The 17,301-nt window shown below is 35.2% G+C and overlaps 1 protein-coding gene and 7 non-coding genes across 11 annotated transcripts; all 8 read right to left on the bottom strand.

Moving 5' to 3' along the window:
* Nucleotides 1–1,830: 1,830 nt before the first annotated feature.
* On the bottom strand, nt 1,831–17,045 carry LOC127866044 (uncharacterized). 4 transcript variants are annotated; one of them, XM_052406296.1, is made up of 7 exons: nt 16,958–17,045; nt 7,401–7,515; nt 4,768–5,007; nt 4,438–4,545; nt 4,174–4,323; nt 3,381–3,926; nt 1,831–2,764 (listed from the first exon to the last, which is right to left on the bottom strand). In XM_052406296.1, exons 2-7 carry the CDS (start codon nt 7,465–7,467, stop codon nt 2,031–2,033), a joined length of 1,845 nt encoding a protein of 614 aa, XP_052262256.1. In that variant the 5' UTR covers nt 7,468–7,515; nt 16,958–17,045; the 3' UTR covers nt 1,831–2,030. The 4 variants fall into 4 exon arrangements, with proteins under 4 accessions (XP_052262256.1, XP_052262255.1, XP_052262254.1 ...); XM_052406295.1 differs by lacking the exon at nt 16,958–17,045 and adding an exon at nt 16,055–16,142; XM_052406294.1 differs by lacking the exon at nt 16,958–17,045 and adding an exon at nt 8,519–8,653.
* Nucleotides 10,437–10,543, bottom strand: Trnal-caa (transfer RNA leucine (anticodon CAA)). The gene is made up of 2 exons: nt 10,506–10,543; nt 10,437–10,482 (listed from the first exon to the last, which is right to left on the bottom strand). It is a non-coding gene; the product is annotated as a tRNA-Leu (tRNA).
* Nucleotides 11,078–11,149, bottom strand: Trnat-agu (transfer RNA threonine (anticodon AGU)). Its single transcript has one exon. It is a non-coding gene; the product is annotated as a tRNA-Thr (tRNA).
* Nucleotides 11,333–11,439, bottom strand: Trnal-caa (transfer RNA leucine (anticodon CAA)). Its single transcript has 2 exons — nt 11,402–11,439; nt 11,333–11,378 (listed from the first exon to the last, which is right to left on the bottom strand). It is a non-coding gene; the product is annotated as a tRNA-Leu (tRNA).
* Nucleotides 13,753–13,859, bottom strand: Trnal-caa (transfer RNA leucine (anticodon CAA)). Its single transcript has 2 exons — nt 13,822–13,859; nt 13,753–13,798 (listed from the first exon to the last, which is right to left on the bottom strand). It is a non-coding gene; the product is annotated as a tRNA-Leu (tRNA).
* Trnal-caa (transfer RNA leucine (anticodon CAA)) lies at nt 14,684–14,790 on the bottom strand. Its single transcript has 2 exons — nt 14,753–14,790; nt 14,684–14,729 (listed from the first exon to the last, which is right to left on the bottom strand). It is a non-coding gene; the product is annotated as a tRNA-Leu (tRNA).
* Trnal-caa (transfer RNA leucine (anticodon CAA)) lies at nt 15,624–15,730 on the bottom strand. The gene is made up of 2 exons: nt 15,693–15,730; nt 15,624–15,669 (listed from the first exon to the last, which is right to left on the bottom strand). It is a non-coding gene; the product is annotated as a tRNA-Leu (tRNA).
* Nucleotides 16,526–16,632, bottom strand: Trnal-caa (transfer RNA leucine (anticodon CAA)). The gene is made up of 2 exons: nt 16,595–16,632; nt 16,526–16,571 (listed from the first exon to the last, which is right to left on the bottom strand). It is a non-coding gene; the product is annotated as a tRNA-Leu (tRNA).
* Nucleotides 17,046–17,301: the final 256 nt, after the last annotated feature.

The following is a 17,301-nucleotide window of genomic DNA, read 5'->3' on the forward strand; positions in this document are numbered from 1 at the left end:
ACCACTCTGAACTCACTCTGGATTGCCGTCGGCAAAACGTAGGTTATGAGGTGTTTGGCAGAGACCTCAATGTTGTTGCCAAGTTAAACGAGCACACGTTTTTTGTTTATTGTATTGTTCAATGTGTAATTCGTTTTATTATAAGACTTTATTTGTTATAATAATATATAACAAATATAAATGGATATTTTGTCTCAAAATCGGTACCATTACAATTGTTCTTCTGTTTCTCGTTCTGTTTTCAGTGTGTGACGACTGAACCTAAAAAGACATGTAAGACTACTTTTTGTATAAATCACAAACACTCTTCACATTTCACACTCTTCATAGCCACACAATAACCACCTGTGTTTCAAGCCAACTATATACCGATAACATGGGTATGAATTAAGCCTTGTTTTTTTCCATAGCGAGGTAAATATGCATTACTAAACGTATTTAATGATCTGACTGCATGTTTTTACTATTAAATAATATTCTTTTTCTGTAAAAAAATGCATGATTGAAAGCGATTTAACTCAACTGCCGACGACTATTCATTAGTAATATGGGAACATAAATATCACAAAGGCTGGTTAAATATTAAACCTCTCTAATCTATAAAGGTAACCACCATCCCTCCGATTTATGTTTGTTCGTATTCCATGCTTATAGATGTTTACCAGAATAAAGACTATTACAGCCGATTACATTAAAAAAAATATACATTTGATTGTTGTTTTCTTTCCAATTATTCAAAATAAATAATGGTGATGATAAAAGTTTCATAGAGATTGTGGACGACTTCGAGTGGGAGCAAGACGAATATTCTTCGTGAAGCTCTCCATCCCCGAAACAGACGCATGTCGCAACCTTTTACATCTCTATCAATTAGATCATCATCATTAAATAAGATGGTAATAATGCTCAATCTAATTAGAGGCATTCACCATAAAGTCATTGCCAAAAGTTACTCATTTGTTATCTTTTCCTTTATACGTATGATAAGACTTACCTTAAATTCGCTTGAAAATTTGGTGTGTGTACAATTCAGTGCGTCTTAAAAAAACAGTGTTGTATAAACATACAGCCGACCAATGCTATAAGACTCTTCATGGATTTCCCATGACGGTTTATTGAACATTAGGTTCTCAAGACTGGAAATGGTAAAAGGCAACGTTGCTTAGTGTTTGATGAATGTAGTTAAATATAAAAGTTGATACCTCTCCATGCATGCTCCGCGAACTCCTTACAAGGAAGTTAAAATGGTTAACTGTTAAAACAGAGCTTTCAATACAAATTTGTTTCATTAACATTTTCAATCTTAAAAAACACGGAAAAGTTGAATTCGCGAAACCCAGTTTGGTTGTCAAGGAAAGCTACTTTGATTATATGATACCCGTGCACCGCTTGAACGGATGTGGCGTGAATCACCTCGAACATAGAAAGGCATTGACTACAACGGCAATGGAGGCTTGATTGTGTTTGACAACCGGGAAATCAACAAAATAATCGACAAACCTCTGAAATGAATGTTGTTGAGATGACATACTTTATTGTTGGTACTTTACTATAGAGAAAGTACTGCACATAAAATGAACTATTGTATTGCTAAGATGTATATTAAACAAATGGACGTTTTCTTTGTCAACATTCCTTTTTGAAGAAATTTGTCGTCTTTTAAAAAATAAATGTACGTCTATATATTTAATATATATTTTACTGCATACCTACAGCTGCAACGTTAACAAGTTATTATATGATTTTTATAAATTGTGCTCAAAATCCATTGTTTGTTACATTTATTCAACATCACTTTCGTCCAAAAAATGGCCGTTACATATTGAAAAACTATACATTTTATTGTTGTACAATATATATATGATATATTTTCATTCAACAGAATTACTAAAAAATATTTTGTACAAGATTGTTTTAAGTACTCATTAATAAAGTACTCCTTTACGTCATTCTGTAACAGATCATAATATCGTTCCATTCCTTCTAATCCGCGCTTATTTGAAATATGAGTAAGTTGCAGTAATATTAGTCTAAATAGCTGCCCATGTGTCGACGTAATTTACACTGGCAGTAGTTTGAAATAATGCTGTATCGTGAAACATTTTGCCGGTTAAAGTTGTCGTCATTTCTTTCACGTTTTCAGTTTTACTTTTGTCTACGTTTTCTTTGTCTGCATCGCTGCCTTCAAAAGTGTCGTCTGCTGCATCAGGAAGAGAAACATGATCCACGTCATTCGTCAAACAATTAACTAGCGCGGACAAACCGTGCAACAACCTTGGTAAGAAACAAAGAAATCCGCCAAACATATCTTGTTCTAAACCAGTTTGCGTATTGGCGTTCACGAACCGCAGATCGTCTGCTTTAAACGGATACAGCGGTTTCAACATGTCGTCCAGATCGCCTAACGCTCTGTGAAACGCCTCACACATTTCAGTATTTAAGCTATCGTCAAAGGCTATGAAAATAGCCTTTTCGTGTATTTCTTGCACTTTTAACCGTATTTGGTTCACAATTCGAATATACTCTTCTAGCACTTCAGTTTTGCCATTCTGACCTACGCTCGCACTATTGCGCAAGAATTGTAAGAAGTCTATAAGGTCCTGTAAACATGAGATCTGACAGTTGTCACCCTTCTTCAAAATTCGTATTGTTATGATGAGATCCTTCAATGAGGAACTGAAATCATCGACACGTTTAGAAATCGTTTGAATAAATCCATGCATATCGGATATAACAGACGACACTTCAAATGAAGTTATGAGATCTGAAATAAAAACAGATTCAAATTTAAATCTGCATCCAATATAAAGAAGTGAAACTCCAGCTGCTGGAGCAGTATTGAATTCTCATTAAAAACAATTAGTTGGTCCTTTATTTAAGGCAAGTGACCGATTGCCAAAACAGTACAAAACAGCACAATACAGCGCAATACAAACCAACATAAACACAAAATATGAATAAAGCTGGGGCCACCGCCATAGAACGGTCAATGCAAAGAATTGGGGGTTTAAACCGGTTATAGAGCGCTCGACCTAACACTTTGCCCAGCAATATTCATAATACATTTAAGTGTAAATAAAATTTAACGTCATAGCATTGTAACTCAAATCAAACATTTATAAAATGGAATTAAAACGCATTCAATTTAATTACACTTTAATTACTCAACGGTATTGAAGATACCAGAGCAACAGAGTTACAACTTTTTGACGAACGATAAAATAAAAAACTACAAACAAGCAAGTCAGCCTCTATATAATAGTCAGTTACGTGTTGAGCGAAATAAATAAGACTCAAGCCGAGTACAATAACAAATTAAAACTTTGTTTTGAAAATGTAATTTTTGTATAGATATACTTGTTTGTGGTTTATTGACCTACCGGGATCTGGACTTTGGCCCGTATCGGAACGTTCTTCGTCGATATCGGTTATAAAGTAATCGCATAAGTCCACAGGATGGGCTGACGTTATGCCCTCGACACTGTCCAGTGCGTTTCTGAGAATAAGGATATCTCGGAACCTATTGAATAGCCCTTCTTCCATTTCAACGCACAGCTCTATGCTGCGAGCGTTCAACCTCTCCAAATATGGCTTGGTGATCAAGGCGCTGTGTACAATTTTTGTCAAGCGTCCAGTGACGTACATTTGATACAGAATTTCAAATGCACCCAGTTGGTGACAAAGTAGATAAACGTTTATATTGAAACCTAGCTTCGTAAGTCGTTGAACCGATATTCCTTGAAAGTCCAGTAATTTGCGTAACTCTCGCATGTGAAACGATTGATGTCCAATGACCAGTTTGACAGTTGTGTGACACAGATGTTTGTAGTCGTCTTTGGTTGATTTGAAGCCATCTCTTGTCTGTTCTATGGTGTCTGTATCCTTGTATTGTATTCCCTTAACAGTGACCTTTAGCTTTACTTCGCCTGATACAAGAAAATGGTAACACGTTCAGGAAATGATACATTTATGGGCGATTACCCATATAAATCCAGCAGTTGTTTCGTGATATGTAATTTAAAGGCTGGTAAATGTGTGGTAGTGCCGTATCGGCAAATGTTCAACCTGACATAGTCATCTGTGTTATTTTACAAACGTGTCAAAGCAAGTTAATATATTTAATATATTTAATTAATATTTATATCATAAATGTAAATGGTAAACTGCTCTTACATATGTCCGAAGGCTTGGCCGGAGTGACCGTCAGAACGAGTGGGTTTATTGTCATGGTGACGGACTTTGTCTGTTTCCCGGTAATGGTTGGAACTGGCACTTGGTCCGAGCTTGGCGACGTCTTTGGTCGAGAGAGCCGGTCGGCAAACGCTGTGTTATATACATCATTTAAAATAAAATGTGTATTGAAATACACGTATGTGTTGTGTTAAACTCACGGTTCGCGAGGCAGGATGGTAAATTAAATGGCGTTTTCTGTTGTACCTTTTTGCTTGGCCGACTTGTTTACCACGGTTTGTTGTGCTGCTGCAATTTCCGGGCGACCCATAAATGGCACTTTCCTTACTGACTTGTCCATGGAATGATACTCTTCTGAAATGAAGCAGCAGTCACGTATGGTAAACAATATGTGTTTGGTATTAAATAATAATAAATTATTTATTGCGTTATTTTATATCGTACAAAAATGAGTCTTGCAAATAATCAAACATGTAACTCGACTAATGTTGTTGTGTCATTCGGTACGTTTCTTTAAAAATGCCAGAATACGTGTGTTTGCGGAGAAATTGCGTCATGATTGCAGTAACATTATACCTTCCGCGCGTTTCAACCCCTGATTTTGAATGGCACTTAAGATTTTCTCTTTGCGCGCTGCCCTTCCCGCCATTTCTTGCCACCGGACCAGGCCATGAAAGGCAAGCTCTGATTTTGGGTGACCTTTATGTTGAGCTTCAAGGTCATCCAGAATGTCGTCTGCAACTTCCAGCTCTTCGCAAACTTCCCGCCATCTTCGAGTGATGTATGGTGCCAGTCTTCTGCAGACGCCTCTCAATTCTGTTTGTATAGAAACAAGTGTCACAATCTTATCTGGATCCATATGTAGTCACACGCGACAACTGACATTTTCTTACAGGGAAAAAGCCTCCTTTATAATATAGTTAATCTCCACATCCACTACTTATAGTCAAAACGATATCATACAATTAATAACCAGAGAACAAATGATTAAAAGGGATAGCAACTGTAAATCAGTGAGTCCAGGAAGGAGAATAGAAATTACGCTCCAGCTTATGATAATGATGCTAACGGTAATGATCATGATTTTAATTCTAACTGTTACCATTTTCGAGGGGAAAAGTTCATAAGTTCACAACACAGTATATATACTCTACATTTTATTTACACACTACGAGAATAAATTTAAACACCAATAATGTTTGTTTGTTAACTGTCTTCACAATCTAGGTAAAATCCATTCTCTCTCAAACTGCCACCAACTCTCCCTCATACTACTTGTATCTTTACATCTCTACAATCAATTCCACTCTCTCCTAGCTCCCTCACAGAACCTGGCTTTTCATACAAATCTGCCCACCCTCCCATATTTGGATGTGTGGAAAGACACTGATAGGACCTAACATTTAATTCATGTTTATTATCGCAACTGTTGAAATATTTGACAAGCAGACTTTGCAGAGCAACACACCAGACTAGTCTTTATTATGAAATGATGACCACTTGGTATACTGTTCTGATAACACATGTCCACCATGCCCCGATGGCATCAAACAAAGCAGTCTAAACTGAGTTCAGATATTAAAAATTACAACATAACAATCATAATAACGATGTTTTTCATGGTGAAATAAATATGATGATGATGTTGTTGTAGATAAGAATGATGTTGTTGTTGTAGATAAGAATAATGTTGTTCGTGTTGTTGTTGATAATTAGTTTAATGATAATAATGTTGATGATGTGGATTATGATGATTATGAAGATGGTGTTGCTGCTTTCGCTGCTGCTGCTGCTGATGGTGGTGATGATGATGATGATGATGATGATGATGATGATGATGATGATGATGATGATGATGATGATGATGATGATGATGATGATGATGATGATGATGATGATGATGATGATGATGCTGCTGCTGCTGCTGCTGCTGCTGCTGCTGCTGCTGCTGCTGATGATGATGATGATGATGATGATGATGATGATGATGATGATGATGATGATGATGATGATGATGGTGATGATGATATTTTTCCTGCACTCAAATGACATACCATTGCATCTTTGATTTGTCTTCCTTTGATATGCTTACTTATAACTATGTCAAGGGCAATCATTGAAAAAAATAGTCTATTCACTCTAATCAATTCATTTTGTGTCATCCTAGATATTTTTTTAACAAGCCTTCTATTTATATTAATTGTATCGATCGTATTGCCCTAATCTAGCTTGTATTATTGCTTGCTGCAGTTGTGCCATGCAAATTGACATATGTGACGAAATAAATCTAAATCGCTCAGAGGACAAACATGTTTTTATGATATGATTATTAATATATAAATGATATTGAAATATTTCTTTGTTAATTTAGCTGTTTATTTAACAGCTCGAAAGTGATTCGGACCCTGGGCTATATACAAAGCACAATAATCCGCTTGTGTCTCGCTTTCGATTGATTACCTATGCTCAGTTTGGGGTCTTTTGCTATCTTGTAAACAAGACACCGAAGTATATCCACGTGTTCGTATCGGAAATCAGATTAGAGCACTTTTTTAAATTGATAAGGTTTATCATTTGTCGAATGACACTGAAGTGTGACCGCTTTCGAGACTTTATAAAAGAATAAGCCGTTCGGGTCATCAGCTTTGTTCAGGTTTAATAAACATAAATGTAAAAAAACAAGACAATCATATGCAAAGAATAAAAAAAGTTTAAATTTTTACCACGTACATATATTTATTTTTACTACATGTACGTTTATTTAAGAAAGAAATTTCCAATAATCATTTTATGAAACAAAATAAAAGCTTGTTTACTTGAAGAGGAACATCGAACACTCCTTTTGATTCTTACACGATTTGAACGCGTGTATGTTAATCGGCAAAGGTTATGAGAACTGCATGTTATCCTTGAACCTTCGGCAATAAACTGTGTGATGTTTATTGGCTAATTGGGTGTTTTTTCTACGGTCAAACCAGTTCCACCAACCACACAGGATAACTCTCAAATTCCCATAAAATAGTCCAGCAAACATTTCTAGTTGCGCATCAATAAAAAATTGAACAAACGCCACTCTAATGAATATTTACATTTAGTAAATTATGCGTATAAAATTGGACGGTATCATTGAGAAAGACACTCGCTAAACATTAAATAACTATAAGCATGTCTCATATATATTCTCCAACTACGTCTTATGGTTCACTTACCCTCTACTGCGCTCTTGGACGCGATGGTAGGCACCGGGCCTGGACCCGCCGATTTACTGCGACTCATTTTGAAACTGAAGTGGCTACCTTGCTTACTAGCATCTTCTGCGTCAATCTGCAAAATTTGTGACAACAATGATTCTAAGTCTTCTTTAAGTAAACGTTGGCTTCATCTGACAAATAGGCATTCTGTTTCCTTTATAAATAACACATAATTTACACTTCCAGTCAATACAGACACACGTTCAATTCCAATGTCTTGATTGACAGGTAATAATGAACAGGTATAGCTTCAAAAGCATCGAGCACACACGGCATCCGCGCACTGTCGTATGCAAATATTTTCATTATGTCCATCATAAGTCCATAACTTTAAGAATCATTTTGCATAAAGTTTTTAAATGATAAAAACGTTCATAAAACAGTTAGCTGATATGCATATGACTCGTTATTGATTGTTTGTCACATGGTTAAAACCAAACGCAAGTTTTCTTTTCAATTCCCCAATTGGTATTACTTCAATTTTGATTTACATTTTGGCAATTCTATTCAATGCCGATAGATTTACCAATAAAACATGCGTATACACTCAATTTAGCGTATACTAGCTGTTTTCACTTGATTCAACTGATACGAAGATCAAACAACCCGGATTTAAACTTTCCATTTTCTGTAAGATATTTTACACAAAGGATAGAAAGTCATCATAAACTTAAACGCCAGAGAACTGTTGACATTAATGTTAACTCACCCCGGCGTCATTGACTTTAATTCAATGATTTATGATCATGACAAATGGTATAAAGTACTGAAGAAAATTGAAGTTTATTCCTTCAAGGCATAGTTGCGATACAAATTCTGGAAACGATGATGACGATGATGTTTTTGTCTATAATTAACATAAGTTGTAATGTTGATAGTTCTTCAATCTTTTATAATAAAAGATAAAGCAACAGAAGAATGAGCAGCTCCAAACGTAGCAGCAATAGTGTAAATAATTATACATACATGCCTAAAGATGCTCCAATAAACATTAACAAAGAAAACATAAACGGAACCTTAATTTAACAAAATACATCAGCCGAGCATGATATACTTGATCTTCATCCAAAACTCACATCATATTCTATCTATCCTATTTATCCTCCCTTTTTCCATTAATAATTATAAAATATCGTATTTTTGACGATTTTATCTTTCCGTAGTTGACAAAAACATAATACCCAATTTTGTGAAAAAAAAACTAATCTGATCTATAAAAAAAATAGCAATAGTATACATCTTAAGTAAATACGATCGTTGTTATACTATCGATTTTCATCTGGTAATAGGATAAAACTTATTCTTAAGTGGAGACGGAACACACGACCTCTTGATTACTAAACATGCGCTCTAGGCACAGATCTATGAAGACACATTTTCGGGTCGTATTAAGGAAATAATAGTTGTTTGAGACCTTGTTGTTATTTTTCTACTTTAAATATCATAATATTGTTGATGGCTGAGGTGATGCGCTTTTGATGAATGCACAATTCTGGTGGAAACGTCTGCTGTGGCTCAGCAGACCAATGTGAGAACGGCAGTCCTAGTTGCACGTCACGCACACAAAGGGGCTTGCAGTCACGTTAAAGGCGGTGCGCGGTTATCTCGTGTTCTCTTTCGCTTCGCTTTTTCGTATCTGTTTGCCTCCGCTGTCGCAATGCCGCTGTGTATCGACTGCCGCCAGGCGGTGCGATATTCGGCCAGAATTCCATGGTGTTTGTAGGAGTTTGTGGGATTTGAACACACGCCCATATATGTGGACCAGAACATTCTTTTGAACATACATATCACAAAACAGCACTATAAATCAAATTGATGCAATTTATACAAGTTACACATTGCACAAACAAACGATACAACTATTTCAAAAGATATCATTATATTATTAAGATCATTACACGTTAAAGACGTAACAGTCATGATAAAGCCTTAATTTTTAGTGTTAACGCATTTAAATTCTAATAACTTACTCGTCTTGATAAATAAAAGTAAGTTAGCCTAACTGTATTTCATTCTACAAAGTCTCAAAAATGATGTTTTTGGGTTTGTAAAATTGTAATACACGACCTCCTGATAATCAGACAGACTCTCTTTCCGCTAAGGAATTTGCCAAAATGTTTTGTAAGTCGAAGTCTTAAAGACGCTCCAGTGGGGATAGAACTCACTACCTCCACTTTACTAGCCTGGCGCTCTAGCCACTATGGAGTCATATCTGACTCTGTTTTTTAAAGAAATGTTTCATTTATTGAGAATAGCAATAAGATATTTTGAGCGCACGCGGTGCATAATCTGACGAACAGACGAAAAGGCGCTCTGAGTTATGGCGACATGTCTTGCTGACGATTGAAACCATGGTAATAGCTATTCTATTTTAGCTTTTATACTGTTCATGCGCAATTTAAATCCAACGTTAAAAATTTGTGTCAAAAGAGGGATTTGATCCCACGTCCACATATGTGGCAATGAACACTCTTTCTGAAGAGAAAGAGACTTGAGTCTGGCGCCTAAGACCACTCTGCCATCCTGACAAGTGGTAGATATGCACGAACAAATCGTAAAACATCAGTATCAATCAAATTGATGCAATTGATATGAGCAATAAATAACACACACACACACAAAACTTACAACGTTTAAACAATTATTTATACATTAAAATCATTAAACGTTATCAATCGTTTAGAATTTGTTTATTCCTTACATTGCCGTTTTCAGGTTTAGAAGAAGAGATTTCAATACGCATTAATGACAATTTGTATAAAATTATTTTCAAATTACATTTTAAGGTTTAACCGCTTGAAAATACTTATCTTCTATAAAACAAAAATAGCATTTAGATATTTTGAGTTACAGGTGGTGCATAATCTGACGATATTGAGAGCTCTTAGCTATGGATACATGTCTGGCCGATGATTGAACTCAGTATTAGACATTCTATTTTGGCTATTTGATGTTCATACGCGAATATAATTGAAAGTTGAACGCTAAAAACTATGTCAGAAGTGGGATTTGAACCCACGCCCACATACGTGGACCAGAACACTCTTTATGAAGGTAGACAACATTGAGTCTGGCGCCTTAGACCACTCGGCCATCCTGACAACTGGTAGATATAAACGTTAATTTTTATTGTAAAGACTATCAATCAAATTTGATGCAATTTATCTGAGTTATAATTGCAAAAATAAAAGATACAACTATTTCAAATTATTTAATTTTAAAATTAACCTCATGATACGTGTTCAATAATTATGTGGTTATTCTTAACATTCCTGTTTTCAGGTTCAGAAGAAATGATTTCCATAGGCATTACCGCAAAGTTGTATAATATTATTTTCAACTAGCATTTGAAGGTTAAACTACTTGAAAATACTCATCTTTTTTATAAAAAAAAATAATACAAATTGTTAAGCAAGACGTACCTGTCATGATAAAGCTTGCATTTTTTAGTGTTAATGTATTCCAATTTTTACTCGTCTTGATTAATACTAGTAAATTAGCCAAACTGTGTTGCATGCCACAACGGCTCAAAAGGCTATTGTGGATTTTGTAATTCACAACCCCCTGTTTATCAGACATACGCTATAGCCGCTCAGGTATTTTCCAATTTTTTTTTGCAAGTCGAGGTGTAAAAGATGCTCCAGTGCGGATCGAACTCACGACACCAGTTTACTAGACTGGCATTCTAACCACTGAGCTATGGGGCAATATATGACATATTTTTTAAAGAGGTACACGCGGTGCATAATCTGACGAACAGACTAGATTTTGAGAGCTCTAAGCTATGGATACATGTCTGACCGATGTTTGAAATAAGTGTATAAGGTATTCTATTTTGGCTATAATACTGCTCATACGAATAAAATTGAAAGTCAAATCCTAAAAACGTTTGTCAGAAGTGGGATTTGAACCCACGCCCACATACGTGGACCAGAACACTCTTTATGAAGGAAGACAACCTTGAGTCTGGCGCCTTAGACCACTCGGCCATCCTGACAACTGGTAGATATAAACGTTAATATTTATTGTAAAGACTATCAATCAAATTGATGCAATTGATATGAGTTATAATTGAAAAAACAAACGATATAACTATTTCAAATTATTTAAGTTTAAAATTAAGCTCATGATACGTGTTCAATAATTATGTGGTTATTCTTGACACTCCTGTTTTCAGGTTCAGAAGAAATAATTTCCATACACATTACTGCTAAGTTGTATAATATTATTTTCACATTACATTTGAAGGTTAAACCACTTGAAAATACCCATCTTTTTCGGCGTAAGCTGCATAAGCCAGCTTTTCACCTTAGCCTGACCTTTGTAAGTGTCCAATAAAATTCCAATAAAATTTCCCGCGGCTAGGTACGAATGAATACACTTCATTTATTCCATTGGCTGATTTGAGTATACCACCAGAACATTGGAAACATATCCGCGTCTTTGTAACACTGTTTTACTGTATGAAACAATTTTATCTCGAATGAAAAGGCTTAATAGATAGAACAGTTTTACACTCAATTCTCGACATCAATACAGTTTGTGCGTACACCTTTTATTTTCAGAGTATTACCAGCGCAAGAGCGTTTATACTTAAAAGCCTATGTTCTCATATTTAGTACTTACTTCCTTATTCCTGTCAACATGTTAACATGTAAAAGTATAAAGAGCAATGGAAGCGAGGCCTCACTTTAAAGCATTGCATTTCAACCCGCGAGGTAATTCGGGTCAATTCGCGGACATTCAGAGTTTATATACAGGTCATCACCGGAGTTGGCGGCCAGTAAAATAATCGTTATATAATAAAGACGCTATCCGTGAACTAGGTGACCTGGAATTTTCTTTAGACCAGAAATATGTTAAATGAAGATATTCAGCAATATAATTATGGTATGTAAATAATAGATTCTTAATGTGTTTTCAACGTTACAATGATAAATATTATTGTTGATAAATTTAACAATAATTATTCGTCCATATTGCCTAATGTACTAAAGTGATATTATGAGCATGTAACAGTTTATAGGTGTCTATCGCAACCGTTGATTATTTTTGATGTTTCTACTTCATATACACTTATATTAATTAATGCAGCATCATCATACTAAAACAATATAACAGAAAGAGAAAAATAATGCATTTGAATATCAACCGTACTTTCGTTTGACAACTGATCATGCGTTTACGAGTTGAACCTAAATTTAGTTTTAGTGCAGATTTGTTCATACGACACAAAGACACGAAATTGTTTTACGGATCATTTCAGCTTACAGGACTGGGTGGGTCACGTAAGAATATCAAATATAAAATATATTTTTATAAACAACTGGTAGCAAGGTGAGTTGCAGATAATTAATCAGTAACCACATTTTAACTAACTATTTTGACCTGTTAATTCTTTTCAGCTCAATTCAACAGTGCAAAATGCCCATAATATTACTTTAAGCATTAGCACGATGATAATTGATACTGTTAATAATCGAATCAAATAGCAATGCCCGACAAACCACTAAAACAGGTTTGTTCGAAGAACGCGCCTATAAATACGGATACTTCTCGTGTGGCCGGTTGACTCATATGTTTAAATTTCACTTCCATTCTTCTTTTGGTTTTCTGTTTTGTATCTATAGGTTTATGACCAGCAATATGTTATAATGTAAAATAAGCCGCGAAAACTCCCCGTAACATCCCGTACTGCGTGTGATGCAGCTAAGAACTGCACAGAAAAAGACATTCGCTATCCTTGATCTCATTCATTAAACTATTTACGCCGTATATCTTTTTTTAAAGATATTTCTTGTTTCTAAATAAAAATAATACAAATTGTTAAGCAAGACGTACCTGTCATGATAAAGCTTGCATTTTTTTAGTGTTAATGTATTCCAATTTTTACTCGTCTTGATTAATACCAGTAAATTAGCCAGACTGTGTTGCATGCCACAACGGCTCGAAAAGGATATTGTTGAATTTGTAATTCACAACCTCCTGTTTATTAGACAGACGCTCTAGCCGCTCAGGTATTTACCAATTTTTTTTTTGCAAGTCGAGATGTAAAAGAGGCTCCATTGGGGATCGAACTCACGACCCCAGTTTACTAGACTGGCATTCTAACCACTGAGCTATGGAGCGATATCTGGTTTTTTAAAGAGATACACGAGGTGCATAATCTGACGATCAGACTAGATATTGAGAGCTCTAAGCTATGGATACATGTCTGACCGATGATTGAAATCAGTGAATTAGCTATTGCATTTTGGCTATAATACTGCTCATACGCGAATAAAATTGAAAGTCGAAAGCTAAATACTTTCGTCAGAAGTGGGATTTGAACCCACGCCCACATACGTGGACCAGAACACTCTTTATGTAGGTAGACAACCTTGAGTCTGGCGCCTTAGACCACTCGGCCATCCTGACAACTGGTAGAGTGTACACGTGAATACTTTTTTTTTAAAGACTATTGATCAATCAAATTTGATATGAAATATAATTGCAAAAACAAACGATCCAACTATTTCAAATTATTTTATTTTAAAATTAAGCTCATGATACGTGTTCAATTATTATGTCGTTATTCTTGACATTCCTGTTTTCAGGTTCAGAAGAAATGATTTCCATACACATTACTGCTAAGTTGTATAATATTATTTTCACATTTTTTGGTTAAACCACTTGAAAAAAACTCATCTTTTTCTTAAAAAAAACACGATACAAATTGTTAAGCAATACGTACCCGTCGTGATAAAGCTTGCATTTTTTAGTGTTAATGTATTCAAATTTTTACTCGTCTTGATTTATACCAGTAAGTTAGCCAAACTGTGTTGCATGCCACAACGGCTCAAAAAGGCTATTGTGGATTTTGTAATTCACAACCCCCTGTTTATCAGACAGACGCTATAGCTGTTCAGATATTTACCAAAATGTTTTGCAAGTCGAGGTGTAAAAGAGGCTCCATTTGGATTCGAACTCACGACCTCCAGTTTACTAGACTGGCGCTCTAGCCCTGAGCTATGGAGCCAAATTTGACATATTTTTACAGAAATGTTTCATTTATTCAAAATAGCAACTAGATATTTTGAGGTACACGCGGTTCATAATCTGACGTACAGACTAGATATTGAGAGCTCTAAGCTATGTATACATGTCTGACCGATGATTGAAATCAGAGTATAAGCTATTCTAATTTGGCTATAATACTGCTCATACGCGAATAGAATTGAAAGTCGAAAGCTAAAAACTTTTGTCAGAAGTGGGATTTGAACCCACGCCCACATACGTGGACCAGAACACTCTTTATGAAGGTAGACAACCTTGAGTCTGGCGCCTTAGACCACTCGGCCATCCTGACAACTGGTAGATATAAACGTTAATATTTATTGTAAAGACTATCAATCAAATTGATGCAATTTATATGGCATATAATTGAAAAAAACAAACGATACAACTATTTCAAAATATTTAATTCTAAAATTAAGCTCATGATACGTGTTCAATAATAATGTGGTTATTCTTAACATTCCTGTTTTCAGGTTAAGAAGAAATGATTTCCATACACATACATATCACTGCTATGTTGTATAATATTATTTTCACATTACATTTCAAGGTTAAACCACTTGAAAATACTCATCTTTTTTAAGTAAACATAATACAAATTGTTAAGCAAGAGGTACCCGTCATGATAAAGCTTGCATTTTTTAGTGTTAATATAATCCAATTTTTACTCGTCTTGATTAATACCAGTAAATTAGCCAAACTGTGTTGCATGCCACAACGGCTCAAAAATGATATTTTTGATTTTGTAATTCACAACCTCCTGTTTATCAGACAGACGCTATAGCTGTTCAGATATTTACCAAAATGTTTTGCAAGTCGAGGTGTAAAAGAGGCTCCATTTGGGTTCGAACTCACGACCTCCAGTTTACTAGACTGGCGCTCTAGCCCTGAGCTATGGAGCCATATTTGACATATTTTTACAGAAATGTTTCATTTATTCAAAATAGCAACTAGATATTTTGAGGTACACGCGGTTCATAATCTGACGTACAGACTAGATATTGAGAGCTCTAAGCTATGTATACATGTCTGACCGATGATTGAAATCAGAGTATAAGCTATTCTAATTTGGCTATAATACTGCTCATACGCGAATAGAATTGAAAGTCGAAAGCTAAAAACTTTTGTCAGAAGTGGGATTTGAACCCACTCCCACATACGTGGACCAGAACACTCTTTATGAAGGTAGACAACCTTGAGTCTGGCGCCTTAGACCACTCGGCCATCCTGACAACTGGTAGATATAAACGTTAATATTTATTGTAAAGACTATCAATCAAATTGATGCAATTTATATGACATATAATTGAAAAAACAAACGATACAACTATTTCAAAATATTTAATTCTAAAATTAAGCTCATGATACGTGTTCAATAATAATGTGGTTATTCTTAACATTCCTGTTTTCAGGTTAAGAAGAAATGATTTCCATACACATACATATCACTGCTATGTTGTATAATATTATTTTCACATTACATTTCAAGGTTAAACCACTTGAAAATACTCATCTTTTTTAAGTAAACATAATACAAATTGTTAAGCAAGACGTACCCGTCATGATAAAGCTTGCATTTTTTTAGTGTTAATATAATCCAATTTTTACTCGTCTTGATTAATACCAGTAAATTAGCCAAACTGTGTTGCATGCCACAACGGCTCAAAAAGGATATTTTTGATTTTGTAATTCACAACCTCCTGTTTATCAGACAGACACTCTAGCCGCTCAGGTATTTACCAAATTTTTTTGCAAGTCGAGGTGTAAAAGAGGCTCCATTGGGGATCGAACTCACGATCCCAGTTTACTAGACTGGCATTCTAACCACTGAGCTATGGAGCAATATCTGACATGTTTTTTTTAAGAGATACACGCGGTGCATAATTTGACGATCAGACTAGATATTGAGAGCTCTAAGCTATGGATACATGTCTGACCGATGATTGAAATCAGTGAATTAGCTATTGTATTTTGGCTATAATACTGCTCATACGCGAATAAAATTGAAAGTCGAAAGCTAAAAACTTTGTCAGAAGTGGGATTTGAACCCACGCCCACATACGTGGACCAGAACACTCTTTATAAAGGTAGACAACCTTGAGTCTGGCGCCTTAGACCACTCGGCCATCCTGACAACTGGTAGATATAAACGTTAATATTTAATGTAAAGACTATCAATCAAATTGATGCAATTTATATGACATATAATTGAAAAAAACAAACGATACAACTATTTCAAAATATTTAATTCTAAAATTAAGCTCATGATACGTGTTCAATAATAATGTGGTTATTCTTAACATTCCTGTTTTCAGGTTAAGAAGAAATGATTTCCATACACATACATATCACTGCTATGTTGTATAATATTATTTTCACATTACATTTCAAGGTTAAACCACTTGAAAATACTCATCTTTTTTAAGTAAACATAATACAAATTGTTAAGCAAGACGTACCCGTCATGATAAAGCTTGCATTTTTTTAGTGTTAATATAATCCAATTTTTACTCGTCTTGATTAATACCAGTAAATTAGCCAAACTGTGTTGCATGCCACAACGGCTCAAAAATGATATTTTTGATTTTGTAATTCACAACCTCCTGTTTATCAGACAGACACTCTAGCCGCTCAGGTATTTACCAAATTTTTTTGCAAGTCGAGGTGTAAAAGAGGCTCTATTGGGGATCGAACTCACGATCCCAGTTTACTAGACGGGCATTCTAACCACTGAGCTATGGAGCAATATCTGACATGTTTTTTTTAAAGAGATACACGCGGTGCATAATCTGACGATCAGACT

The sequence above is a fragment of the Dreissena polymorpha genome, chromosome 2 (genome assembly GCF_020536995.1).
Source record: "Dreissena polymorpha isolate Duluth1 chromosome 2, UMN_Dpol_1.0, whole genome shotgun sequence".
Taxonomy (NCBI): Eukaryota; Metazoa; Mollusca; class Bivalvia; order Myida; family Dreissenidae; genus Dreissena; species Dreissena polymorpha.